General features: G+C 39.6%; 2 protein-coding genes across 4 annotated transcripts in view; both read left to right on the top strand.

The window, feature by feature from the left end:
* The window catches only part of sacm1la (SAC1 like phosphatidylinositide phosphatase a), a 41,351-nt gene extending 29,963 nt beyond the window's left edge, over positions 1–11,388 (top strand). Inside the window, exons 15-20 of the mRNA XM_054763897.1 lie at positions 2,913–2,982; positions 3,078–3,150; positions 4,340–4,433; positions 4,685–4,777; positions 4,854–4,911; positions 7,291–11,388. Coding sequence (XP_054619872.1) covers positions 2,913–2,982; positions 3,078–3,150; positions 4,340–4,433; positions 4,685–4,777; positions 4,854–4,911; positions 7,291–7,427 — 525 coding nt within the window. The 3' untranslated portion in view covers positions 7,428–11,388. The remainder of the gene's footprint in view (positions 1–2,912; positions 2,983–3,077; positions 3,151–4,339; positions 4,434–4,684; positions 4,778–4,853; positions 4,912–7,290) is intronic.
* A 9,704-nt stretch (positions 11,389–21,092) lies between these two features.
* Positions 21,093–27,813, top strand: part of LOC129173447 (tRNA selenocysteine 1-associated protein 1-like) — a 24,608-nt gene continuing 17,887 nt past the window's right edge. The window contains exons 1-4 of one of the 3 annotated variants that reach the window (XM_054764374.1): positions 21,093–21,259; positions 22,364–22,461; positions 22,544–22,658; positions 22,743–22,792. In XM_054764374.1, coding sequence (XP_054620349.1) covers positions 21,236–21,259; positions 22,364–22,461; positions 22,544–22,658; positions 22,743–22,792 — 287 coding nt within the window. In that variant the 5' untranslated portion in view covers positions 21,093–21,235. The remainder of the gene's footprint in view (positions 21,260–22,363; positions 22,462–22,543; positions 22,659–22,742; positions 22,793–27,813) is intronic. The other 2 variants (XM_054764375.1, XM_054764376.1) reach the window with 2 other exon arrangements.

Raw genomic sequence — 27,813 nt, 5'->3', positions numbered from 1 at the left:
CCCTGTTTTGTGCATCCACAAGCTTTATAGGTTAGGCCCCAGGTCTGTGAAAGAATAACTGATAAGCTGGTGGTAAATGTAGGGCCCATGCAAACAGGTCCTAGTTGACGGGTCAGACCAAGAGTGATTCAGAAGACCTTATGAATAAACACAAGAGGAGTGGGATACCAGGGCCTCACCCTAGAGCCAGGCCTGGGGGAGGGGCTTGCAAGCGAGCGGCTGGTGGCCGCGCCCTCACCCATGAGGCCCGGCCGGGCCCAGCCCAAAGAAGCCACACAGGCTCTCCCCCCCGTAGACCCACCGCCTGTGGGAGAAAGCATAAGGGTCCAGGCTATGTCTTTGGGTAGCGGTCGAGGGCGGGCGCCTGGGCGAGTTGGTCTTCGGCGGCCAAATCTGGTTCTTCGGACATGGAATGTCACTTCTCTGGTGGGGAAGGAGCCTTTACTTGTGAGAGAGGTTGAGACATTCCGACTAGGTTCTAGAACCAAACTCCTCGAGAGGGGCTGGACCTTGTTCTACTCTGATGTTGCTGCAGGGGAGAGCAAACAAGCTGGTGTGCGCTCTTTAATAGCCCCCCCGGCTCGGTGCCTCTGTGTTGTAGTCATCCCTAGTTAATGATAGGGTCATTTCCATGCGCCTTCAGGTTGGGAAAAGTGTCCTGTCTGTCATTTGTGCGTACGCGCCGAATGGCAGTTCAGAGTACCCAGCCTTCTCGGAGTCCATCAGAGGGGTGCTGGAGAGCATTCCAACTGGTGACTCCGTCGTTTCACTGGGAGACTTCAACAAACATGTGGGCAATGACAGTGTGACCTGGAGGGGCGTGATTGGGAGGAACGGCCTCCCTGATCTGAACCTCTGCGGTGTGATGTTGTTGGACTTCTGTGCGACTTCTGTGTTTGTCCATCACAAACACCATTTTCGAACATAAGGATGTTCACAAGTGCACATGGCATCAGGACACCCTAGGCCGCAGGTCTATGATCGACTTCGTAGTCGTACCATCAGACTTGGGTCCACCTGTTCTGGACGGTTGAGGAGAGGAGCTGATCTGTTAACCCTGATCTGTCAATTTATCACATGGTGATGAGTTGGATTAGATGGCGGGGGATGATGCCGGATAGACCTGGGAGACCCTAACGTGTACTGAGGGTGTGCTTGGAACGTATGGCAGAGTCTCCTGTTCGTCAGGTGTTCAACTCCTTCCTCGGGCAGAGCCTCGCCTGCATCCCGGAGGTGGACGAGCGTATTGAGTCTGAATAGGCCGCGTTTCGTGCCTCCATTGCTGAGGCAGCCAATCGGACCTGCGGCCGCAAGATGGTTGGTGCCAGTTGTGGCAGCAAGCCCGAACCCGATGGTGGACACCAGAGGTTAGGGCTGTTGTCAAGCTGAAGAAGGAGTCCTATCAAGCATGGATGGTTTGTGGCACTCCTGAAGCAGCTGATAGGTACTGGCAGGCCACGCGGCACATGGCTTCGGTGGTGGTCGAAGCAATAAGTCGGGTGTGGGAGGAGTTCGGTGAGGCCATAGAGCCTGACTTTAGGTTGGCCTCGAAGAGGACAAACTGTCCGACGCCTCAGAAAGGGGAAGCAGTGCCCGGTCCACACTGTTTTACAGTGGGGACGGGGGCCTGCTGACCTCGATTGACGATATAGTCCGACGGTGGAAGGAATACTTTGAACCCCTTCTCAATCCCACTTCCATAGAAGAAGCAGAGTCTGAGGACACAAACATGGACAGTTCTATCACCATGGCTGAGGTATCTAGGGTAGTCAAAACGCTCCCCAGTGGCAAAGCTCCGGGAGTGGACGAATTTCGCCCTGAATTCCTCAAGGCTCTGGATGTTGAGGGACTGTCTTCGCTGACACATCTCTTCAACATTGCGTGGAACTCGGGAACAGTACCTCTGGATTGGCAGACCGGGGGCATGGTCCCCCTTTTCAGGAAGGGTGACCAGAAGGTGTGTTCCAACTATAGGAGAGAACTACAGTATGTACACTCCTCAGCCTCCCTGGGAAAGTCTATTCCAGGGTGCTGGAGAGAAGGGTACGACCGTTGGTTACAGGAGGTGCAATGTGGTTTTCGTCCTGGTCGCGGAACACTAGACCAGCTCTACACCGTTGCAAGGGTACTGGAGGGTACTTGGGAGTTTTCCCAACCGGTCTACATGTGCTTTGTGGACTCAGAAAAGGAATTCGACCGTGTCCCTCGCGGTGTCCTGTGGGGGGTGCTCAGGGAGTACGGGATTGGTGACGCACTACTACGTGCCATTCGGTCCTTGTACAACTGGAGCAGGAGCCTGGTTAGCATTGCTTTCAGAAGACGTGATATGTAGTGTAATATCTGGGGCTTTTGTGTGTGTGTGTGCCCTACTGGGAAGTGCTGTGTGTGATATCAGCTAGCTAGAGGTGATTGTGTTTAGCTGAGTGTTTGCAGTGTGGGAAATGCAAGTGACTGGCGTGAGTTGTTCTCTGCTTTAATAAAGACATTAAGGTGCATTGTGAGTCTGTCCTCATCCCCAAATAGTATTCTACATGGGTCACTAGGTGTCAATAATGTTGCATTGATGAGAGAATGCCCACCACAAGAAATGCTGACGTGTGAGTCTATGTTTTGTCTTATTTATGTCTAAAATGTCTTATTTTCTATTTTGTCTGCTGTGTTGGTTAATATGAGTGTAAAGGTGACTATAGGGGTGTTATTCATGTCTAGAGGGCTCTAATCATGCTGAAAACCATGTTTACCAAGTTTACCAGGTTTTCTGTGCTGTAACTATGAAAATATTCCATTTATAAAGAATGAATCCCACTTCAGGGAAATGTACTTATCCCTGTCTGGTCTGGAACCAATTAACCACGATAAACGAAATATTACTGTATTGTGTTACAGTATTGTATCTGACTGTGTGTCCTCAGAGAATGGGGGTTCTCAACGTAGGACAGCGACTTGAAGAACAAGCTGACTTTGAAAAGATCTACAAAAACGGTGTGGTGATAAAATCTTTTTTTGTGGCATATGATGTGTGCCACAGCAAGTATTGTTTGTGTGTAACCTCAGAACTCTGTGTGCTTCCTAACTAGCATGGGCTGACAATGCCAATGCATGTGCTGTACAGTATGCAGGAACTGGAGCATTGAAAACAGATTTCACAAGGTACGGTAACACTTCCACTACAGTGGAACCTCGGTTAGCGTCCACCTTGGTTAGTTACACCACAGTTTTGCTCAGTTTGCGTGCATTCTCTGGTTAATGTACAATATGGCACGTGTCTTGTCGCTTTGTTAACACATTGCGTGAGTCCAACTGTGTTCTTAATGTATTTGTAGCACAAAACATTGTTATTATCAGCCTATTAGCTTGCTCATGTATGGAAACAGCTGTACCTATATACAGTATGTCACAAAAGTGAGTACACCCTTCACATTTCTGCAAATATTTTATTATATCTTTTCATGGGACAACACTGAAGAAATGAAACTTTGCTACAATGTAAAGTAGTCAGTGTACAGCTTGTATAACAGTGTAAATTTACTGTTCCCTTCAAAATAACTCAATACACAGACCTTAATGTCTGGACAAGTCAATGCAAGGTAGCGTAGTAGAAATTAGGAGGGAAAAAGATGCTTGCAAAGGCAAATACCACAGCCCCCACGTGGTAATAATAATGAGCAAGGTGAGCCCATCAACACGAACGAGCCAGTATGACGAATTTATTTGAAAGTGGTGGTGACATAAAAGGCAACAAAAATTAACTTACCCACCTCAAACATATCCACCCGACCCAGTTTTCCCATTTGGGGAAAAAACTACACACCTACAGTCAACACTCACTGAGACGTCAAAGTAAATACAAACGCAACAGCAAACTGTCACAGAAAGCGTACTTTGCCACATCACAAAAGAAATGCAGAGGAAAAGTCAGCGTTTCAAGAGATGATGCAGATGTTTGACAGTCAGGACAAATTGCCTGTGAGAAAATACATGTCACAAATGCTAGTTCCACAACAAAAGTGAAAATTTCATACTAAATGAAATATTGCATTATTATGATATATTATTATATTACCATAACTTCAATGGTTTATTTGGTGTCGAAAAATGTTGACAATAATGCCGTTTAGCATCAATTTGTGGGACAATAAACATTTCACAACAAAACTCTATTGTTTTGTGACTCAGTTGAATAAAAAACAAATTTATTGTACTTTTCTTAAAATGAATGCTAAAATCTCGTCTCGGTCTCATGTATCGTCTCTTCTCGTGAGTTGTGTGTCTCGTGACACCCCTAATCGATGGTGTTGATATTTACATACATGTCCTTTCCAAAACTGTCTTTCCACAGGACAGGCAAGAGAACACGCTGGGGATTATTGATGGATGGTTGGAACTCCGTGATACGCTACTACAAAAACAACTTCTCTGATGGATTCAGACAAGTATGTTTGATACACTATCGTCATAGTAAAAAGGTTTGCATTGCAAACTGCATCCTCAGTTTTTGATATGTGGAGCTATGACTACAACGTCATGTAACAAAGTAAAGAACTTTTTCATGTGTGCAAATAAAGTATCTAAGAAAGCAATCATATAATCGTGTAGTTAGCTTTGTAATAGAATCTAGGAAGCCTGTATATCGTCTGACTTAAGATGAATCATATTGTCTCTATGATTTATTTTTGTGTTTCAGGATTCAATTGACTTGTTTCTGGGTAATTTTGCCCTTGATGAATCAGACGGCCCCAGTCCTCTTCGGGTACAGAAGGACTGGAAGTTTCTCACGGTTAGTTGCTGAGTGTTTTGTCTGTTTGCATGAGCAGCCGTGAACTTCAGTGTGATCTATTAATCCTGTTTTTCAGCTCCCCATCATCATGTTGGTGGCATTCTCCATGTGCATCGTATGCCTTCTGATGTCTGGTAGGTTGCTTGACTTCTGGACAGTCTGCATCAAGGATCGGGAACCTGTGGCTCAGGAGCCAGATATGGTTTTTTGATGGCTGTATCAGACTCTCAGACATTATTTAACATCACAAAATGCATTTCCTTTCATTTTTTTCTGCTGACATTGTAGTAAAGCATTACAGGAATCACAGTGCTAAAAATAATGCTCCAAACATAAAACATTCTCATGCATTTTAATCCATCCATCCATCCATTGTCTACCGCAATACGGGTGGTCAGAGCCAATGCCAGCTGTCCTTGTGATATTTTCCGAGTCAGACACCAAAACTCCATAAATATTGGATATTGCGGTAGCCTACCAAGGTCACTGAGAGGTCAAGAAGTAAACTTCCCTCCTTTAATCAAATAGTCAGCTAGCTAATTCTACAGAGCAAACCTTTTTGTCAAAGAAGATGGTAAAAACAAAGATGTAGAGCATCGTGCAGAACCATGCAGCACCAGAAGTCGCATTAATGATAAGAAGAATTTTATGACTGCGTTATGATTATCATTATTATTATTATAGTATTATTGGTTAGCTTCAGTATAATGTTATTGAAAAGAATAAATTCAGAGACTTATTATATTCTGAAATTGTTAGTCTTGCTTAAAAATGCATGCATTTAGCTGTATTCCACGTTAAAAACTGTGATAAGGCTCTCACTGAAATGCATTTTAAAATATGTGGCTTTGCCGACCCCCGAGCCACCACAGGAAGTACTATACAGGAAATAGGAAGTAAAAAAAGGAACAAGGAATTTTTACAATACTAACGTGTGTGTGTGTGTGTGTGTATGTGTATTATGTCATATTTATGTCTTACAGTGTCTTATTTTCTCTTATGTCTACTATATTGGGTAATAGGAGCGTAAAGGTAACTATAGGGGTGTTATTTCCTGTCTAGAGGGCTCTAATAATAAGTGCATTTAGAAGGTTGTAAACAGGCTTTCTATCCTCAAATTACAAAAATATTCTATTTATAAGTAAGGAATCCTACTTTGTGGAAATTCACTTATCACGGTCGGGTCTGGAGCCAATGAACCGCAGTAGACGAGGGATTACTGTATAAAAATTTTCTATCCAGACAGAAGATGCATACTTTAAATCAGGGGTCGGGAACCTTTTTGGCTTGGAGAGCCATGGAAGCCAAATTTTAAAAAAATTATTTTCATGAGAGCCATATAATATATTTTTAGGCAAGACCAACCATTTTACAATATAGTAAGTCTCTGCTTTTATTCTTTTTAGTAACGTTATTACACTGAAGCTAATCAATAAATACAATACTTCTCACCATTAATGTGACTTCTGGTGCTGCATGGTTCACATCTGTCGACTCACTGAAAGCGAGGGAAAAGTATACCGCTGCAGTTATGTCCTTCATTTGTGTTTCCTCCACTTGATTTGTTTGCCATGATGACGGCGACATCGTGAACAGCTCTTGCGAACAGAGGCATGTCTTTTATTCGTTTATCTTGTCTTTATCCAAATTGTCGTAAAAAAGTAAATTCGCCACATCAAGCATGAATGCTAAAGACCAGTCAGCTTGTTGGCTCCATGCATGGAGTTGCTGCTGGCTAGCTTGCACTTTTGGGTAACTCTTAGCATGCCTTCTTCTGGGTGTCCCCAGCTGGATATTTACTGGTCGATGCTAATCTAGCATGGTGTGCTGCTTTATATTTGACCATTTCATCGATTAAATTTTATCACTGCAGATTAGCACACCGCCAAACCTGCTCTCTGCTCGAAGGTGAATTCCTTTATCCATTCGTGCTGAAATGTACGGTACTCCTTATCTTTCTTTCTTTTCACTTTGATCTTACCACCATGGTTATGTAAATACATAACACTTCATATAACGTACATACATGGAACTAAATGAAGTTTGTGCTCAAGGTACAGAATTAGACAGATTTGTGAACATTATTTGAGAGAAATGGTGAGATTGTGCATGTGGAAAACGTTTTAGATCTTTGAGTTCATCTCATAAAAAATGGGAGCAAAAACAAAAGTGTTGCGTTTATATTTTTGTTGAGTGTATTGGAACGTTTTTTAATACTGATTTCTGTAACATTTTACTTTAAAATGTCAGCGAAAACAAAAAAGAAAATTTACCAAATGTATAGCATTAAGAATCGTGTGAGAGCCAGACGCAGACATCAAAAGAGCCATATCTGGCTCGCGATCCATAGGTTCCCGACCCCTGCTTTAATGAACATGGCATCCAAGAGGAAAGTTGAGTGTCCTGGTTTTTGGTCATCACCCTACAAAAGGTGGTGGCCTCTGTTTGGAGTCTGAGCCTGAGAAATCCTGCGTAGCAGGCGACTTCATGATGGATTTGCTGATGTCTTTCAGGTGACACATGGACAGAGACCTTTGCTTATGTGATGTTCTGGGGGGTTTGCAGCGCCATTACAGCCACCATCATCTTGTTTAACGGACAAGACTTTGTGGATGCACCCAAACTTGTTCACAAAGAGAAGATGGACTGAGTGGGTTTTGCCTGCACCCACACCCACATACCTCAACACTGCCATTCTTCTTCCCTTCCATGGCAGTCCAGTCCAGTCCAGTCCAGTCCAGTCAAGTCCAGTCTGGAGTCTGCTGTGTCCATGCCCTCTCCAAAAGGCAAAGGTTTATTTTATCAGTCATCACACATCACTCCACAACCCATTCCCTTCTGCTGATGACTTTGGAGTATAATATCCAGAAAGATTTACTTGTGCTGTCACTGATTGGAAGTATTAACCAGTTGTCAAACATGTTTCCTTGGAAGAGAAGGAAACCACACTGACAACTGATTTGATATCAATAAGGTCAAAAGTCATGTCAGGGTTTGCTTTTAGTCAGTGCACCACTTGTTCTGCCTATCAAAATACATTTCCACACTCTGTCAACCTTTCCAGCTTCCTATTTTCCTCACACTACATCTTTTTTTGGATTCTTACAATTTCTGTATGCTCAAATCTAACACACTGATCCATTCAGAACTTCTTTTTGCTCGTTCCATCTTTTGCTTCTCGAGACACTTAATAAGAGTGAATCATGTTCAGAAACTGTTCCATTCCCGTCATAGTATGCTTATTTTATACTTCAATAGTTTATTCCGTCATATTTAAATGTCCAAATACGGCCCAAATTATTGGTAATTGATCAATAATTGATAATTAATTTATGGGCTGACTTTGCAGTCTTACGGATAGACATGCTGCCCTAAAGAAACAACTGTAAGGCAAGTTCAAAGATTGTCAAGTCTGTTTATTAATGATGATAATTACTGTAATATCTGATTGAAAGTTGCAATATTGCTTTAGAGGTTTCATGCACATAACTAAATGTAAAATTGGTTTCATTCTCCAGATGAGCTTTATACAGTAATCCCTCGCCCCGTCACACTGTCAATTTACTCTATCACAGTTCTCAAAAATATATTCATGAATAAATCATGTTGTTTCGTGGTTGAATACGGCCTATTATTAGTCAAACAACATATCTTTGCAAATGTTACATTGAGCGAAATGAAGCATTTTCAGCATAAAAATGGCTGAATGAAGTAAAATACAAATATAAGGCATTCAAAAGACACATTCAAAGACACTGTGATGATATGTAGTATTCTTCACTGGTCAATAGGCGTCATATTACTGCAAAGTTGGGTGAGACGCATAAGTACCAGACTTGATAGGTGGAACAACAGCTTTTCTTGCAGGTTTGAATGATCTCACAACAGACACGGTAATCCCAAACACGGGCTACTGTTGCTGCCATAACCCACTCCAAGCTAAAACTTGACACTGAACCCCCGATGTCACTTCCTGTCCCCCCCACTCACCTACTCTAGCACCGGAACATACTGTACTTATAGTTGTAAATGTCTTATTTTCTTTCTCTTGGGTAACAGGAGCGTAAAGGTGACTGTAGGGGTGTTATTTCATGTCTAGAGGGCTCTAATAATGTTAAAGACCATATTTACAAGGTCATAAACTGGTTTTCTATGCTCTAACTACCAAAATATTCTATTTATCAATAAGGAATCCTACATAGAGGACTTATCATGGTCGGGTCTGGAACCAAATTACTGCTATAATCGAGGGATTACTGTATTCTGTTTGTCAATTCATAATTGTTTTATGGGCTATGAAAGCACTTCTCTTCCTCTCACTGTGAGATGATCTGCAAAAGCTGTACTGCTGCATTTGTTATGTACAAAGCCATTATTGTTTTTTTAAAAGCTGAGCTAGTAATCAGTAGGACTCTCAGATGGATGCTGTGCAGTGCAACATCAGTGTAAATGTATTACTTTATAATGGGATGAAGCGCACAAGGTCATATATGGGTCATTCTCCTGTAAGGGGACCGAAGAGAGGGTGCCGTCACTTGGAGGAGCATGATGCACCGACTACAGTGATTTGCAGCTATAACCAAATAAAAAATATACTACAAACACATTGAATAAACAGTGAACAGTATGGAATACTTTGTGTCTGCTGTTTATAAAACACAATCTGATGTCAATTTCAGCCCATTTGTGCATCGCCATTTTGTGACATGCACAAGTGCATCACAACGACGATGAAATAAATACTAAACGGTGGAATTACGTTTCAGCTGTTCTGATTTCCCAAGTATAACACGTCATTGTGCACCAAACGTATTTTGCTGCATTCCATTGCTGCACTTTGACCCAAATCCCACAAAACGTGTGCACGTCACAAACGTAACCAGCAAAGTCCCCATATAGCGTAGCTACATTTGAATCGAGGAAGTGGATATGCAAATGATCTGATGTCTGCATTGACACACAGTCAACTTTAGGGTATTTGCGGGGTATTTATTTGGTTTTTCATCGACAATTGAGATCATAAAAGTGACACATTCAAAATCAGAAATATGGTGTAATGTCCATGATACGTGTTACGATTTTCATCACGTTTCCGTGGAAGGTGAAGTCTATTACGCACAAAGTCTGAAGCACGGTCCATCCACTAGCTCTGTGTTACGTGCAAGAAACATCACCATTACGTCACGACGAGGTCAGCACAACAACACTGAAAAAGATAAGCTGTGGAAAAAGCCTCACCATCATAAATTGTAATAGAGTGCACAATATAATTTTTCCATGAAGCACGTCCATCCACCCATCCATCCATTTTCTATGCCACTTCTCCTCAGGCGGGGTACACCCTGGACTGGTCGCCAGCCAATCACAGGGCACATATAGACAAACAACCATTCACACTCACATTCATACCTATGGACAATTTAGAGTCACCAATTAACCTAACATGCATGTTTTTGGAATGTGGGAGGAAACCGGAGTACCCGGAGAAAACCCAAAGTCCACACAGAAATGCCCAATGGAGATTCCCGATCTCCAGACTGTGACTGCGTGGCCAACATGCTAACCACTAGACCACCATGGGGCCCTGAAGCACATGTCAAAATGTCAAAAAAAACTTTGACTTGTCCAAACTTACTCAAAAATTTATATCTCATGCATTTATTGAAAAAAATTAAGTAAATAAGAGCATTTTAATGTAAATCTTACAATTGAGGTTTTAGTGCTGCTATGAAATATAGCAAAATGTCATATTTTATTTCTTGAGGTTTTTCTTCATAAACAGAAACAGAACAAGTGATACTTTATTTTAGTAGGCAAATTGGTTGGAAAGTAACAACTTTCATTTTTGCTTGCTATGTCAAGCTTTCGGTGCCCCTTTCAGAAGAATGACCCATGTCAAATATGTTCTATTGATAAAAGAATGGAAGAAACATCAGGTACTCTTAATACGCATTTGGTAGAAAATGTCAACTCATACACAACGTTGTATTCATTTATTACAGTCTTTCTTCAAATAAATGCATACAGTACATAATTAGCATATTTTGGTTCCCAGGTAAAGAATGTGTACATTTATTGCAGGGTTGTATTGAGGGTAGTGATAATGTACCAATGCCATATGGACATTGTAAACTAATGTCATTATATTGCTTATATGGGATATAAGACTATAGTATGATTGAATAAAGCATTTGTTTTTGTTGCAGTCCAATGACTCCTCCTATTTGCATTTTTTTTTTAGAAATGAGTGAAAATATATCAGCAGTGGTGCTGGGACATGCCAACTGCAATCATTTGGCCGTGACTGAAATCTCACTGCATGTTTGCAAACATTTGTGGATCGGGGCAGATCATCTTGTGATTCAGTTAAAGATGAAATCAATTTCATTCCATAATTTTCAACAAACTAAAGTTAACCAACTTCCTTTTTATTATTATGGCTGGCGGGGCCCTGCAAAGCTGCATGTGTTCACCAGTGGGAACCAGAGGAGCCCAAAGGGAGGCTGACATCATTGCAGCGCCCCGGCAACAATAACCAGTGAAATGCTTTGCTGGGACGAAATTCATTATGGTAAAAATTTTAAATAGTTGTTTTTCTTAATTTTAAACTTGTATTGGCAACGGTATATACTGGAGCCCCAGAGGGGAAAATGGAGAAAAAAAAAATATGATGGATAAAAAAAAAAAAAGAACAAACTTTTTTGCAAAACGTTTTTGCAAGATAACACAAAACTATTTTGTGTTCCCTCGCAAAACTCTTTTGCGAAATAACGCAAAAGAGACTGCGGTAAAGTTACAAACATATTCACATATTCAAACTTCCGGGATCAATAACTCCCAAGTGTCTTCCCAACCGTGTCAACACAGACAAACAGCTACAACCCAGTTTTTATCAAAACAAGCCATCGTCTGTGCAGTCTGACTTATGTTGATCTTTATCAGAAGCCGGCAGTGAAACCGGAGCGCAGGGACCGTCTACAAATGTCTTCTTCTTCTTCTGCATTATGGCAGTTGGCATCAATGTTGGCAACTCCTCAGTAAGACAAGTATCTATTGGCTGTCCTGAAAGGCGATAAATGACGTCATTGGCTACAAATATAAATATGAAGCAACAAGTTTGTGAAAATGGACTTTTACATAATTTAGGGCAATTTTTATTAGGTTGTTAAAAAATTCACTTCTGTAACGTGTAGGACCACAAAACTCACCTCACACATCAACGACCTTCTCCTGTTCCTACTACAGCAAAGACTGAAAATGTGGGGAAATTGTGTTTTTTAATAAATGCAATTCTGTAACATGTCCGTTCAATAGCTTCACTTGGCCATTGATTTGTGAGGTGAATTTTGTGGTCCTACTCTTCACAGAAGTGAAGCTATTGAAGCTATTATACGGACATGTGACAGAATTGAATTTATTAACAAGAATTTTTCAAATTCCCCCAAATTATTGAAAAGCACATTTTCCAAAAGTCTTTGCCGTAGTATGGAGAGGAGGAGGTCATTGATGAGTCAGGTGAGTTTTGTGGTTCTTCTCTTCTGTATCATATTTTATGTTTTTTCCTATAGCTCTTACAACATCATATGCAAAAAACATGCAAACTAGCCAACGATGTCGTCTATGGCCTTCCAGGACAGCCAATAGCTACTTTTCTTACGAAGGAGTTGTCAACATTGATGCCAACCGCCGTAATACAGAAGAAGACGACATTTGCAGACGGTCCCTGCACTCCGGTCTCGCTGCCAGCTTCTCCTAGAGATCAATATAAGTCAGACTGCACAGAAGACGGCTCGTTTTGATAAAAGCTGGGTTGTCGCTGAGGTATGGTTGCAACCATTCACTTGGGAGTTATTGATCCCAGAATTTTGAATGTGTGAATATGTTTCTAACTTTACTGCTGTCTCTTAAACATTTTTGCGTTATCTCGCAAAAGAGTTTTGTGTTCTCTTCCAAACGTTTTGCATTATCTTGCTAAAGTTTTGTTAGCTCTCGCAAAAATTTTTTATTTTTTTTTACCCATCTTCTCCACGGCTGCGTAGTATATTTCTTAGCTACCTTTTGATTGTTAAGTTGCTGTGTGATGATTTTAGCATTCTTTCCAAGATGACACTGTGAGTCAGACTGTTATATTGAGTCATGACCTTCTGCGATTTCCAATGGGTTGACAAGCTTGGTGTGAGTTTTTTCATAGCTCATGATTGGCTCATGCCGAATAAAGAGCTTCCTAGTCCTCACGGGCTAGTGAGCGCAACAATATGCCATTTTATGATGTGGACATGTGCGGCATAGTCCTGTGCGGTTTATATATGTACAAAACTGTTCTTCCCTCTAAATGCAGTGCGGCTTAAACACCAGAAATTACAGTATGTTTTACATTGTTATATTTATGAACGCGAATGGTAAATTTGCCAAAAATTACATTCATAGTTCATAGTTCACCTGTGACGAACTAGCTCTCGCAGTTGAGCCTCATTGAAGAAGTGACATCGGTGTGACACCTCTCAGCTAAAGCAGAGTAAACAAAAACGCCTCTCGAGGTTGTTTGTCAACTTGGTTCAGTATATTTTTCATCAAAATAGTCATGCTGCTGAATGTTTACAGTAGCCAAGTGATACTGTAAGTTTGTTTTCTTTTCCAAAACAGGAACGTTTAAGACAACAATTGATGAAACAAGTGCAGAGAATGAGAAACAGATGGAAGCCCACCTTGAGTTCTGTCCTTTGCAGTGATCATTTCACCGAGGACTTCATCATCTGAACACATCTTTTCACATCGATATACTGTGGGGGCGAGGGCCGCCATCGACAAAAATGTATCCTCGATGTGCGTATCCTCCACATCAAACAGGCTATACTGTACGTACCCGGAACGCAATCCATCCCGCGCATGCGCAAGGACTACGTCACTTCCTCCTTTAGCTAATTTTTACGACAGCGCTTGTGCGATGTCACATGCTGTGGAAGTTATTCCTGGACCATCCTGCATGTTCCCCCCATTTAAATCCCATAGAGAACATTTGGGGATGGATGGCAAGGGAAGTTTATAAAAATAGCCATCAGTTCCAGACAGTTGATGTTCTTGGTGATGGTGGTGGTGGCATCTTCACCACTTGGAGCAATGTTCCCACTAGCCTCCTGGAAACACTCACATCAAGCATGCCCAAAGCCATTTTTGAAGTGATGAACAAAAACGGTGGAGCTTCTCATTACTGAGTCCTACTGAGACCATTTTTGGTTCTGGTTTGGAGAGTTTTTTGTTATTTTTTGAGCAATGATCTTAAACTTTTGATCAGCTGATAAACAACCTATTTCTGTTTCATTGTTGTTTTCAATAAATTACTTTTTCAAAATGCTTTTTGTCTCACTCCCCCTTCTTGCTTTTGCAATTTGTAGCTCTACTTAAAACCTCATTATGATCCAAATGTGCAAAATGCAAATTCTAGCAATTTTTCAACTGGTCTTAAGATTTTGATCTGGAGAGTATTTTCCCAGCAAATGCTTTTGTGTGGGTTTTTTTTCAGCAGCGAAAGAAAACGTAAAATAATGTATGGAACAAAGAAAAGAGGGCTTATAAATGGTCCACTTGCACACTTCTTATATAGTATAAGAAAAAAAAAGATTGATAATGTTATTTCTCAAATTTCTATCTGTCTTAATAACGTTTTGGGGAGTGAAGGGGAGACCTATATTGCTGGCTACCGTAAAATAGATCGACGGATTGCGTAGATTGCACATGTTTAGCATGTGACTGCCGAAAAATAGGCCGACCGGATGTAGACGTGCTGCACATGCGTAGAACTCAGTTGAACCGATTGCGTTCCGGGTACGTATTGCGCACACTCAGTGATTGCGCAGTGGCACCACTGATCTGTATAATATATCTGGATAGCTCCTACGTCGCTGGAAGTTTTAAAATCATTTAACATTTTGCTGATTTTTTTTTGTTTGTGTTATGAAATAGAAATAACCTCTTTTCTGATATAGAAATATATTTTAACAAAAACCACAGCAATAATATGTGATAACCATAATGTGTAATAACCATAAACACATACACCCAGAAAAAAACAACACTGAAACAAAACCATACAGTATGTGCATGGCTCAGATCAAGGGTACCCTTTGCTGTCTTCAACTTCACTTGAGTAGTATTTGAAATTGTTGTTCTAACAACGTGTACTATCCCCATCACTCTAACGTTTATAGAGTGAGGAAGCTTACCAAACCATAAATTAAGCCTGTTCATGTTTTTGTTTTGCGCTAGCACGGCCATGTTGTAAAAAAGTGTCTGTATTTGGACATTGAAATGTTACATGTAAAGCATGTCTACTTTTGTTGTGAAATTAACATTTTCTCTGATAATTTTGTCATGACTTCTACTTAGAATTAAAGAATGATATCTGAAATTGGTTTCTAATGTGTTTTATTCAAATATTCTCAGTGTAAAAAAAAAAACTGTCGTGTAATCATTAGTGAAAAGTACATAACCTTCGTGTCCGCCTGCCGATGAAAATTTTGAAGAACATAATTCCATGGGAAAACAAACCCCATGATGACTACAATGGTAAATATTCATGGAATAATTACTCAACTCTGCAACTAAAGTGATTTTTTGTGTATAAAAGAGTAAAATAAGATTATTTGAACAAATGTCTAACACACCTAAATTTCGTGTCCGGCCAGTAATGTACGTACACTTCGAGCTCACAGCGTAAATTGCGTATTGCTAGTAAATATTGAATTTGAAAATAAAAAGTGCCTTCTTGGGCCAAACAAAACTTGTGTCCTTCCGCCAGTTATTCGCCAAATACGCGTTCAGCAGGGGAATGTTTCGTTGTATCCGCCATTTTGTGTTAGCGTAATGTACGTTCAGTCACGACCTCGGAGAAGCAGCATCATTCAATTCGACGAGCAATCGGCGGTTTAACAACCATTGTCAAGTCTAAGGTAAGATTTTTTTCATTTTTATATAAATTGGAGAAGATCTTTATGCACTTTGAAATTACTTTTTTCGTCGGGTGAGTTACAAATTTTGTGTTTATCGAGCAGTGTAACTTCTTTTGACAGCTGTTGTTTGTACCTCTAGTAGGTCGCCGTTCGTGTCCTGTACACGAAGCTGTGAAAAAACACGCGAAGTGGGCAAAATTATTCATCATTACTAGTCGGATTTTACTTACTTTTATCCGTCATTTTATATGTCGTTGACATTTATCCAAACCAAATAAATTGTAGCGTGTTCGTTGATAAATTGCTCGGTATTTAACCCGGAAGCGATCGGCGTGTCCCTCATGGGAGGTCAAAGATCGCCTTATAATTTTAGGTCTTTAGCATAATTCAAGAACCACTCAGTGCATTCCACTGAATCCTGGCTCATGTTGCCACAGTGCTGCAACGATTAGCTTATATTGTGGAGTTGATAAGTCAAAGTTTATGTCATTACAGTCTTAAGAACGGCTGATGGGATTTGTAGTCTTTGTACTGATACAACAATGGCATGGTAAGGACTGAAGGTCAATTTTTCTTTAACTCAAGATCTGGATTTGTCACTTGTTTTTATTTACTTTATGATACTCTCTCAAATATAAGTTACTTTTCTAACAAAAGTCAAATCTATGCAGAGGTAACAGCATAAAGTCGACACCGAGTTATGTACATTACATTTAAGAAAGAGTGAACTTCGGAGGGTTGCTATGGGAAATGGAAGATGTCTCGACCTCTGGTATGTTGGGTGTGGGTTTTGCAATGTTTGAAGTTTGTGTTTATAACATTACCAAGGTCTATACACGAGTTTTAAAATTTTACCCAAAATGTAACACTTGGGTACCCTTGATCTGAGCCATGCACATACTGTACAGGTATGCTTTGGGTAAGACAATACGTTGTTTGCAATCTCAAACATACCGGTATGCATGTTCAGTGATATTATTTTCCACAACATATCATATCAATGAATCCTTTTACGTCAGTCATTCAGCAGCAAAAAAAAAAAATTATTGTTTATCCAAATGAAGGGTCATGCCGGGTCAATTGTGTACAAACTGGCTTGCTAACTGCACTGTATACAATGCCTGGTAAGCATCATGGAAACACTGACATTCTCCCATTCCTTCAAGTATCCTTCGTCCCTTAAAGAAATACATATTGTTAGGAACGGCTATGCAGAGACAGCACAATCGTTACAAAAGGGTTTATTAACAAAGGTTGTCCACAAGTGGGGAAAAACATACAACAAAACTAGAAAGTATAACAAAACTCCTGGACCTAGTCACAGGGAAAAAGGTAAGAGAACTAAGAGTGCTGCGTAAACTAGCAGAGAGAAAAATACAAAAACACAAAAAGCTGCACAAAAAGGTAGGCAGAGTAGAAATGAAAACGCTGCTGAACAATCAAGCAGGATAATGACTCACCACTGCAGGGAAAAACCCAACTGCAGGAGGAACAGGCAAACAAGGTAGTGAATGACCAGAGAGTAGCAATACGAGGTAACTAGATGCTGGAAAGATCAGGTAGTTGGCGTAGGCTGAGTAACAATCCGGCACTGGACTAGCGTCTGGCTGCAGTTTAAGAAGAGCTTCCTTAATTGCCTGCAGGTGTGTCAAATTAGCTCCTCCTGCCGGTACACGTGTGCTGCAACAGAAAACAGCCAGAGGGCAGCAGAGCAGCACACAGATCATGACACATATATTATGATATAACAAAAAAGTACGTAAATTCCTCTTAGCTATTATAGAGTTACTGTATACAAACGTATCAATTCTGGACATACATTTAATCAGAAGAATTTTACACAATCGAAAATATCTGAGAGATCGACAGTGCAAAACCCTTAAATTATCAATCATAAATCTACATTTCAATCATACTTACAGGTGAAATGTTCGTCCACAGCCTTTGAACTGGCGATTTGTGCAGTTAATAGCTGCACGTGCAGGCATCTGAAGGCAAAATTTGTGTCCAATCCGAATTAATAAAAGAAGTTCACCACAAATGCAAAAGCTTGTCCGAGAAGTGTTTCTTGCGAGTGGCAATATGGCGGCCGTGTGGCTTCACAAGCCATCGCCAATGAGCTATCCAGATATATAATACAGATCAGTGGTGACGCCCCTTCCAGTATGGAATCACAGGAGTGACAAAATTAAAAGGGAATACGTGTGGAAATACAAAGAAAATCAATAATTTAAAAAATTATAAAAATGTTGTCGTATTTTTTATTATATTGTTTTTTTCTGTATTGTCTTTGTTTTATCCAATTTGCCGTTGTTTTTCCTGTTTTGTATTTGTCTTTTCCACTTGCGTTTTGTCATTGCATTTGATAATACCATGCAAATGCAGAAGAATGACCCGCCCACAGCATTCAAAATAATGCGAAATTTAAATAAGATAAAATAAGGCATTTACCTCTTAAAGATTGCGCCACATAGCTTCATCCATATCTGCATTCATCAACGCAGACTTTTTTTAATCAAAACTTTCCATGACATTTTCCACCAACCGAGCAATTGCTCATAATTCTCGTTGAACACCTCTTCTCAATTCGTCCACGTCCACCATATAATTCCCCGTTTACTTTTGCTAAAGATGTACCTGTATTTGCGTCTACTTTCTGTCTGTGACATTATTTCCGGGATCCCGAGTTTCCTTAACTACATAGCCACTGCAAGCAGAAATCGTGTAATCACGTGTGGAGTAGTCTTCATCCTGGCAGAATGCTGTGGGCGGGTCATTCTTCTGCATTTGCATGGTGTTACCAAATGCAATGACAAAATGCAATGACAAAACCCAAGTGGAAAAGACAAATACAAAACAGGAAAAACAATGTCAAATTGGAAAAAACAAAGACAATACAGAAAAAACACAGAAAAAATAGTAAAAAAACAACAACCTAAGACTACATTTGTATATTTTTTATTACTGATTCTCTTTGTATTTCCACATTTGTATATTTTTTTATTATTGATTCTCATTGTATTTCCACACGCATCGCCTTTTATTTTGGCACTCCTGTGATTCCATATTCCAGTAGAATAGAGTTCAGTGGTATTGCGCATGAAAGAGCTGATGAATATTGAATTCTTTGATATTGAAAAGGCTTATGATTCCATGTGGCGGGCGAGTTTATTGATTAAGATGAATAGGATGGGAATTAGAGGTAGGTTCTATAACTGGGTCCTTGATTTCATATCGGACAGAAAATTCAAAGTTAAAATAGGATCAGAGATGTCAGAAGAATACAGTATAGCAAATGGTATACCACAGGGGAGTGTAATTAGTCCAGTTTTGTTTAACATAATGATAAATGATATATTCATGAATCTGGATAGAAGGATTGGGTCGGCACTATATGCAGATGATGGAGTGATTTGGGCAAGGGGACGAGATTCTATAAATGTGACAAGTAAAATGAAGGAAGCAATAAAGAAGATAGAACAATGGTCATATGATTGGGGATTTAAGACATCACCCAATAAAACATGTTACATGACGATTACCAGGAAAAAAGGCAAAAAGATCAGAACCTGATGCTATATGGACAAAACATGATAAAAGTAGATCATTGTAAATACCTTGGTATGTGGCTAGATCAGAAAGGCACATGTAAGAAGATAATAAACTTAATGAGAGCTGTTACAGGTAAGGAGTGGGGAGCAGATAAACAGTCACTAATATATATATATATATATATATATATATATATATATATATAGAGCTTTGATGAGAGCAAATATAGATTATGGAAGTTTTGTATATGGAGCTGCAGCTAAAACACATTTAATGAAAATAGAAAGAAATATTCACAAAGCATTTAGGATATGTACAGGTGCAATCATATCAACACCAATTAAAGCGATACAGGTTGAGTTAGGAGAAGTAGCGTATGACCTGAGAAGAGATCAACTTATGTTAACATACTGGAGTAGACTTAAAGGATGTAGGCATGGACATCTGGCCAAGAATGTGATAGAGGAATGTTGGGAGTATAATACAACTAAAAGTAATAGCTTTGGGTGGGTAATTAAATATAAAATAGATAAATATAACATAAAAAATATGCATATTAATAATTCTACACCCATAAGCAATATTCCTATCTGGCTATTTCCTAAACCTTAAGTAGATATATATATGACAAAGTTTAAAAATAAATGGAAAGATAGTGAAAAAGGACATAAGGCAAGTCAATATATTAAAAACAAATATTATGGTTACTTAGATATGTATACAGATGTATCAAAAAGCGAAGAAGGGAAGGTGGGGATTGGAATCTATGTACCAACAATGAATTATAGCATCATTAAAAGATTACCTGACCAGCTCTCAGTTTATACAGCAGAAATGATGGCAATCATTATAGGTTTGCAATGGATAGAGGAAATAAAACCAGATAGAGTGGTATGTTGTGCGGACTCTCTGGCAGCATTATATAGTATTAAAAATATGGAATCAAGTCGAGAGGATTTATTATTAGAAATACATCAAAACTTATTCCAACTACACATGTTAAAAATAGACATAAGATTTTGCTGGGTGCCTGCACATGTAGGGGTGGAGGGGAATGAGGTGGCAGATAAAATGGCTAAAATGGGAATTAGAAGGAATGAAATTATAAATATACCTGCTGGTAAAGGTGAAGTAAAGGCAATAATCAAAAAACAAATGATGGACAAATGGCAAAATAGGTGGGACGAGAGTAGTAGCGGGAGAAAGTATAATAAAGTACAAAAATCTATCAGTGCACAAGGGGTGAAGAGAAAAAACAGAAAAGAGGAAATAGTGTTAACTTGGATGAGGCTCAATCACACCGGGTTAAATGACAAGATGTTTTTGATAGGGAAATGTAAATCAAAAGTATGTATGGAGTGCAAAAGTATAGAGAACGTAGAACACATATTACTACACTGCAAGAGATACAGGGAAGAACGTGTAACGTTAAGGAAAAGAATTAAGAAGATAGGAAGGGAATGGAGCATTGAGGGTATCTTAGGAACTGGTGGGGAGGGGGTAAGAGATATACAGAGGGCAGTGATAGAATATTTGAAGGACACAGGATTATATAATAGAATATAGATAAGTATTAGAATATTTTAATATAGGTATTATTATTAGGATTATTATTAGTAGTAGTATAAGTAGTCTCTTCACTATCTAAGTTAGCATAAAGTAAGATACTGTATATGGCCCATGTAACATACTCTGGTACAGTAGGTGGCAGTATGCACCTTTTAAAGTCATGGTTGCAACCCGCCATTAAACTAAAAGAAGAAGAAGAAGCGGTATTGCGCATTGGCACAGCTCATGTGACATGCACGAATGACGCATTACGTACATGTGTGACGTCAACGCGTACGACCGTTTGTCTCTCCTTTTTTGTTTTGTTAGCATGTGGATGCAAAACTCTTTTGTTTCGAATTGACCTTGTCTTATAAATTACATTTTGAAACTTTATACTGTCGACGGCACCATGAGTACTCTGTGGATGGGAAACGTAAGTTCATAGCTATTTTGATAAATATTTTTGCAATGTAGATTGGCGCTCAAGTTAGCTAGCCTCTTTACGTTGACTAGGAATATTCCTTTCGCGTTTCTATTCCCACGATGTTGACAACAGCTAACAGTCTACAGTGCTAACGGTGTACTACTGTGTCACATTGCCGTAGGTAGATGAGACGGTCCTAACATTTCAGGCAGTCCTATGTTGTTAGAAGGTAGAATTCTTATCCCCCCCCCAAGGAGTTTTAACTGCCACCGTGACCATCACGACGTAATTTGGGAATGGGGCGGCAGCGAAGATATGTCCCGTGCACTTGTTCATAAGGCAGTTTTTACCTTCCAAAAGCAATGTTAAACTGTATAAAATTGTGACGTGTCTCGCACGAGGACCAAGCGACGACGCCGAAGTCAGCTTGCGATTCACCAGCCTCCTGTTAACCGAAAATGCCGTGCGACTGACTGCTACATTACCTTTACCTGAAAAGCTACTATTGTTTTTGTGAAACCTTCATTCTGTTTGTGAAAATGCAATAAAGGTATATATCTCTCTGTTTTCAGCCTCTTATACCTGGTATGTTTTCTTCTTTCTCTTGTTTTCATAGAGAAATGTACCTTTTATTGCATTTTCACAAATAGAATAAAGATTTCACAAATCACAAAATGTTTGTATGAACCTTAAGGTTTGTAGATTAATCCAGATTTGAGAGGCATAGGTCTAGTGGTTTTCAAAGTGGACCAGGTGTAATATTGGCCAGAGGCTGAAAACACAGAGAAATGTACCTTTATTGCATTTTCACAAATATAATGGTTTCACAAAAACAATAGTGGCTGTCATGTAAAATGTTTTCACATCGACAAGTGTGAAAAAACACATTGGACAAACGGCATATTAGGTTAACAGGAGCCTGGTGAGTCGGAAGCTGACTTCGGCGGCTGACTTCGGCAGCATCGCTTGGTCCTAGTGCGAGACCATCAACATTTTATATAGTTGCTTTTGAAAGGTGAAACACATTAATTTTGTGTTCCCACCATCCCTCAATAAATACTAAACTTAAACTTAAATTTAATAAAACATTTAACATTTTAAAATTGGATATAGCTGGACTCCTATATGGACGAGAAGTTCATCACCAGAGCATTTTCCACCATGGGTGAGCAGGCGGTCAGTGTTCGAATTATACGCAACAAGATAACAGGGTGAGTGCCAAAACCACAAAAACAAATTTTTGTTATATGTGTGTGTTATATGTTGCTGTGAATGTATTTTGACTTTAAACAGTGTCCAATCCTCCAGCAGTGCTCTAGGCTATTGTTTCGTGGAGATGGCAGATGAGGCCACAGCTGAGAGGTGTCTTCGTAAAATCAATGGGAAATCACTACCAGGAGCCAGCCCGGTATGAACAAAATCCCGGGAAATGTTTCAATATTATTGCAGGTTGGGTGACGTATTTGATTCTAAATGTGCTTCTTCCTTGCAGCCTACAAGATTCAAGTTAAATCGAGCCACCTTTGGAAAACAAGAGACTGGGTGAGTCCAAAAAGCAGGACATCAATGCAAAAGACTAACTCTTAACACATAACATACAGTGTATTGATTATTCACTTGAGCAAATTTACTTAAAGGAAAACTGCACATTTTTGTGAATTTTGCCCATCATCCACAATCCTTATGTGGTGGCATGAACACACACCTTTCTCTTTTCTGTGTTCTCAAGAGGGAAAAGCTACGAGCACGAGGCAGCTAACAATGCATCCAGTTCACCTATTCCGCCTATAAACCCTCTAAAACCTCCAAAAGCACCAAAAATGTCCATTTGCATAACGTGACCTGCATATTAACCAAGCTACAATGACATTGTTATTGTAGGTGCTTACACTGAAGAACTACCTTTGTGGCTTAGTGACACTGTGCTTCACTTACAGTGCGAAGTGCTGAGAATGTTTTAAGGCTGGGTTATACTTTCTGCTCGAACGAGCCGCGCTGAAATCCGCTCGAGAGACCATGTGTGACTTTATACTCCGTGCGGCGTCTGGTCCCAAACTGCAGGGGGCAGTATATCAAAATCACGCTTCTACCACGGTACTAAACAAGAGCGGAAGAAGTGTGCCATCGTTTGCTTCACTTCTAACATGGCGACACTTGCGCATCTACTTCTTGAAGAAGATGAATTGTGTTGTATTCATTTGCTGCTGCAACAGATAAGGAAGAGAAGGTGGTCCACTCGTCCTTTGAATAGGAGTGCTGCAAACGCAGCTCGTCATTCTTCCCACCACAGAAAAAGGAAAGGAAAAGAAAAAGCAAGCAATTTGACTTAAAACAGAAGTTGTTTCAGTGTTTTCTTTATACTTAAACTACTGTGCGCCATTGTCGGCTGCCTCATATAACTGCCGGTATTTCTGTACTTAAGAGGTGCTAGGATCTCCTGCTCATCTGCCATTTTTTCTATAGCTGGATCTGCATAGCACCCAGCATCATTATTCTCTGCCTGGGGGGAGTAAAAGTAAAAAGTAGTCGTCGGGGCAGTCACAAAGTCTGCTATGATTAGCGGTAGCAAACGCTCTCTCAATGCTGCTGTCATTTCCGGAAGTAGCGCTCGTTGGTATGGGCTCTGTGAAATCAATGCGCCCGGGAAGGAAGTTTCACTAATGCTTAAGATCAACATTTTGTAAGTATTACATTTTATCATGAATAAGCCTGTCACTACATGGTCACAGCATGTATATATATGTGTAGCTTTATAGGTGAATCTCAAAAAAGAGAAAGACTTGTGTTCATGTCTCACATAAGGATTGTGGATGATGGGCAAAATAAAGTGCAGTTTTCCCTTCAGATTTGTCAGATCCACAGTCATGCATATGACTTCTGTCAAAACATGTGATGGTAGTCTAATTTGGACCTACTTCTGGTACGCCATGGTAACTAGTTCTTTTAGCGTAAACATAAAGCTAATCTACTACAATCAATTTTACTGTACACTTTACATGTGTCTTTGCATAACTACTGTTGGTGATTAAAACGTGGTGAGATTTCTCGTTTGGAGAAAAGCTGTATCATGAGACCAGGGTAGCCAGAAGCCAACCAATTACTGAAACTACAGAGGCTGGATGACCTGGAACCAAACATTGAATCTATGAAACACAAGGTTCAAAACTTGAATGAAGATTCAAAGTCTGAGAGTGGAGAACAAGGTATTACAAGATAGTAATGCTGCATTGAGTGCCACTCAAACAAGATAACGAAGAAAAAGAGAAAATCATTGAGCATCTGAAGAACACTATTAATGCCGTGGACCAGAATACACAAATGAATAATGTGATTGTGACGAGGCTTTGAATAAAACCCAGGTTTTATGCCAGGGCAGTCGGTAATAAGGATGAGCCAGATGAAATGGATGACGCTTGCTACTTTTTTACAATCAATGGAGGTGGACGTAGACATTCAAACCATCGACGCTTGCGTGCTCCCACTGTATGGCAGAAACAGCACCACACCTGTCGTCGTCATCAAGTTCACCAACAGGAAATTCAAAACCGCCCTGCTGAAACAGGGAAAGAAGCTGAAAGGTACAAACGTCTATATCAATCAACATCTGACAAAACGCAACGCTGAAATTGCCAAGAAAGCATGAGATCTGAGGAAGCAGGGAAAGATCCAAGCTACTTGGGAGTGCCAACTGCAAAATTTTTATCAAGTTAAATGGACGACCAGAGGCCAGAGTGCTTGTTGTCAAAGACATCAAGGATCTAGGTAAATACTAAAGATCATATCAACACGACAACATGGAAAAAGAAAATGACTCAAAAACAAGAGCGATGCAGAGGAAAGGATTACATGCATTATCATTTGACGACGTCATCAGTATGCCACAAGAAGATCTACAATTGGATACCATTTGTTTCACAGACCACAAACAACCACAATTGGAAAAAGACAGATCTAGACACAGATTTTTTTTTCTCATATCAGAAATAACTGCTGTTACTACACCAAGGAACAATACTACAACAACAACTTTAATATTGGCAATAAGTTGTCAATTATTCACATAAACATGTATACAAATTATAACAACATCTGACTATTTGAACCCTTCAAAGTAATCTCAATCTCGGAAACTTGGATTAATGCCAACAAAGGCATGGACTTTGAGCTGGAAGGTTATGAAATGATCTGTATTAACAGGAATAACAAAAGTGGAGCAGGAGTGGCTTTGAGGTACAAGATGGTAAATAATATTTCATTTGCTATTGATAACATTTTGGAATGCATAATGATGGAAATCTGTCAAGAAAAAAGCAAAAATGTATTAATAAGTTGTTAATGTAGAACTCCAAAGTAAAGCATTGAAATGTTCGAGGATTTGATTAAAAGAACCTTTACAGATATCAGTCAAAAAATAATCTTCGTATGTGGAGACTTCAGTATTGATCTTCTGAATCCACACAAGAACAAGGTAATAGATGACTTCATAGACACAATGTATAGTTTGAGTCTATATCCTAAAATGACCAGACCAAGTAGAATAACAGACCGCTGTACCACCCTAATTGATAATCTATTCACCAATGACTTTGATGACAACACAACTAGTGGCCTGTTAATCAATGACATCAGCAACCATCTTCCAGTGTTTACAATTTATAACGAATATTATTATTTAAAAAAAAAAAAGATGGAGGACAAAAAGACGTTCCAAAGACTGCATACAGAGGACAGCGTCAACGCTTTTAAGAAAGATCTACCTAACGCATGCTAATACCTAGCATAACAGTGTCTAAAACAGTGGCTAAAAATGATACTATGCTAATATTAGTATGCCAGTAATGTTAAAATGCTAGGATTATCATGCTAACACCTGGCGTAATATCGGTGGCTATATGTCTTCCTATGAAATGGCTAGAAATGCTACTATGTTAATGTAAATATGCCAGCACCGAGCATGATAGTGCTATGTGTTTATATATGCATCTACCCATGAAAATAGCTAAAAATGGTAGTATTCTAGAAATGCTAACATTCTAATGTTAGCATACTAACACCAAGCATAATATGTCTGTGTAGGCTCTCAGTCGTACAGTCTGAGGTGTTAATAGCTGGAGAGGATTATACCACTACTCCGCCCAGGCTTAGTGTAAGAACCAACAGAAGGAGGGTGTTGGCACACCAATTCCGCCCACTCTTACTGTATTTAAGGCCTAGGCTACCAGCACTTATTAGTTCGCTGACGAAGCTCTTCGGATGAGGAGCGAAACGTCCGACACCTTCTTCACAGAAGTACAGATGACTTCTCAAGAAGCCTTTCCCTCGACCGAGCATAATAGTGCTTATGAAAATGGCTAAAAATGCTACTATGCTATTAGCATGCTAGCAATGTTAATATGACATTAGCATGTTACCTAGTATGAGTGGGGTTTATATAACAGACTACCTATGAAAACTGCTAAAATGCTACTATGATAATGTTATCATGCTAACACCTAGCATAATAGTGGTGTTTATACATGTCTTTCTATGAATATGTCTAAAAATGCTACTATGTTAATGTTAGTATGCTAACACCTAGCATGATAGTGCTACATGTTTATATATGCGTCTACCCATGAAAATAGCTACAAATGCTAACATTCTATTGTTACCATGGTAACACCAAGCATGATAGCGCAATGTTCCAGGAAGGCTAAATGTCTCGAATGACTTGGGAACGATCTGAAACGGATAAGAAATGTGGAAGTGGATTGAAATTTTTAGATCGAAGGCATTTTGCATTCTGGAAGAAAAAAATGTGGGGAATTTTTGTGCTGTGGCTAATAGCATGAATGTCCTGAATTAGTTGATGTTGGAATGGTTTGCATCGGTTGAGAAAAGAGGCCGTAATAGCAGGTAATTCATTTTAGGGAAAACGTTGAATTTCTGGAAAATTTAGAATTTTTGTTATTGTTATTGTTATTTGTTATTGTTTTTGTATAAATATAGGTAGTCTGAAAGCCCTGAATGTGTTGAACAGTTGGATGTTGGAATGGCTTGAATCAGTTGAGAAATGTGGACCGTGAAAGCGTAAGGTTCCGGAAAAATGGGCATTTTGGAAAATTCGGAATTTTTGAAATTGTAAAATAGTTAAGTGCTTAGAGGGTGGAACGGTTTCATAATTGCAATAATTTGAATCCGTTGAAAAATGTAGGAATTGTAGATGTCTGAAAAATGGCCCATTTTCAGCGGGAACATTTTGTGGAAATTTTGAGAAATGTAGAAATTTTAGAAATGTGGAGAAAGGAGAGCATGCGTTGCGTGAATAATTGGAAATTTTTGTGTTGGAATATTTGGGTTTGGTTGAAAAATGTGGCCTGTGGAAGCGGACGAAAAATGGGGGAATAAGAAGAATAAGAATAATAGATGAAAAATGGTGTATAATTTTACAATTGTATTGTGTGAATGCATTCAAGGCATTCAGTCTTGGCAGCATGCTTGTAGTGAGTTGCAGTGTGGGCAGCAAAGTAGTAAACAAGTCGGTGTACCTGTCTTTCAGGTGTTTTGCCAGGTTTGTTTGTAGT

Source organism: Dunckerocampus dactyliophorus, chromosome 20, assembly GCF_027744805.1.
Source record: "Dunckerocampus dactyliophorus isolate RoL2022-P2 chromosome 20, RoL_Ddac_1.1, whole genome shotgun sequence".
Lineage (NCBI taxonomy): Eukaryota > Metazoa > Chordata > Actinopteri > Syngnathiformes > Syngnathidae > Dunckerocampus > Dunckerocampus dactyliophorus.
The sequence above is the reverse complement of the archived record's forward strand: the minus strand, read 5'-3'. Positions and strand labels throughout refer to the sequence as shown.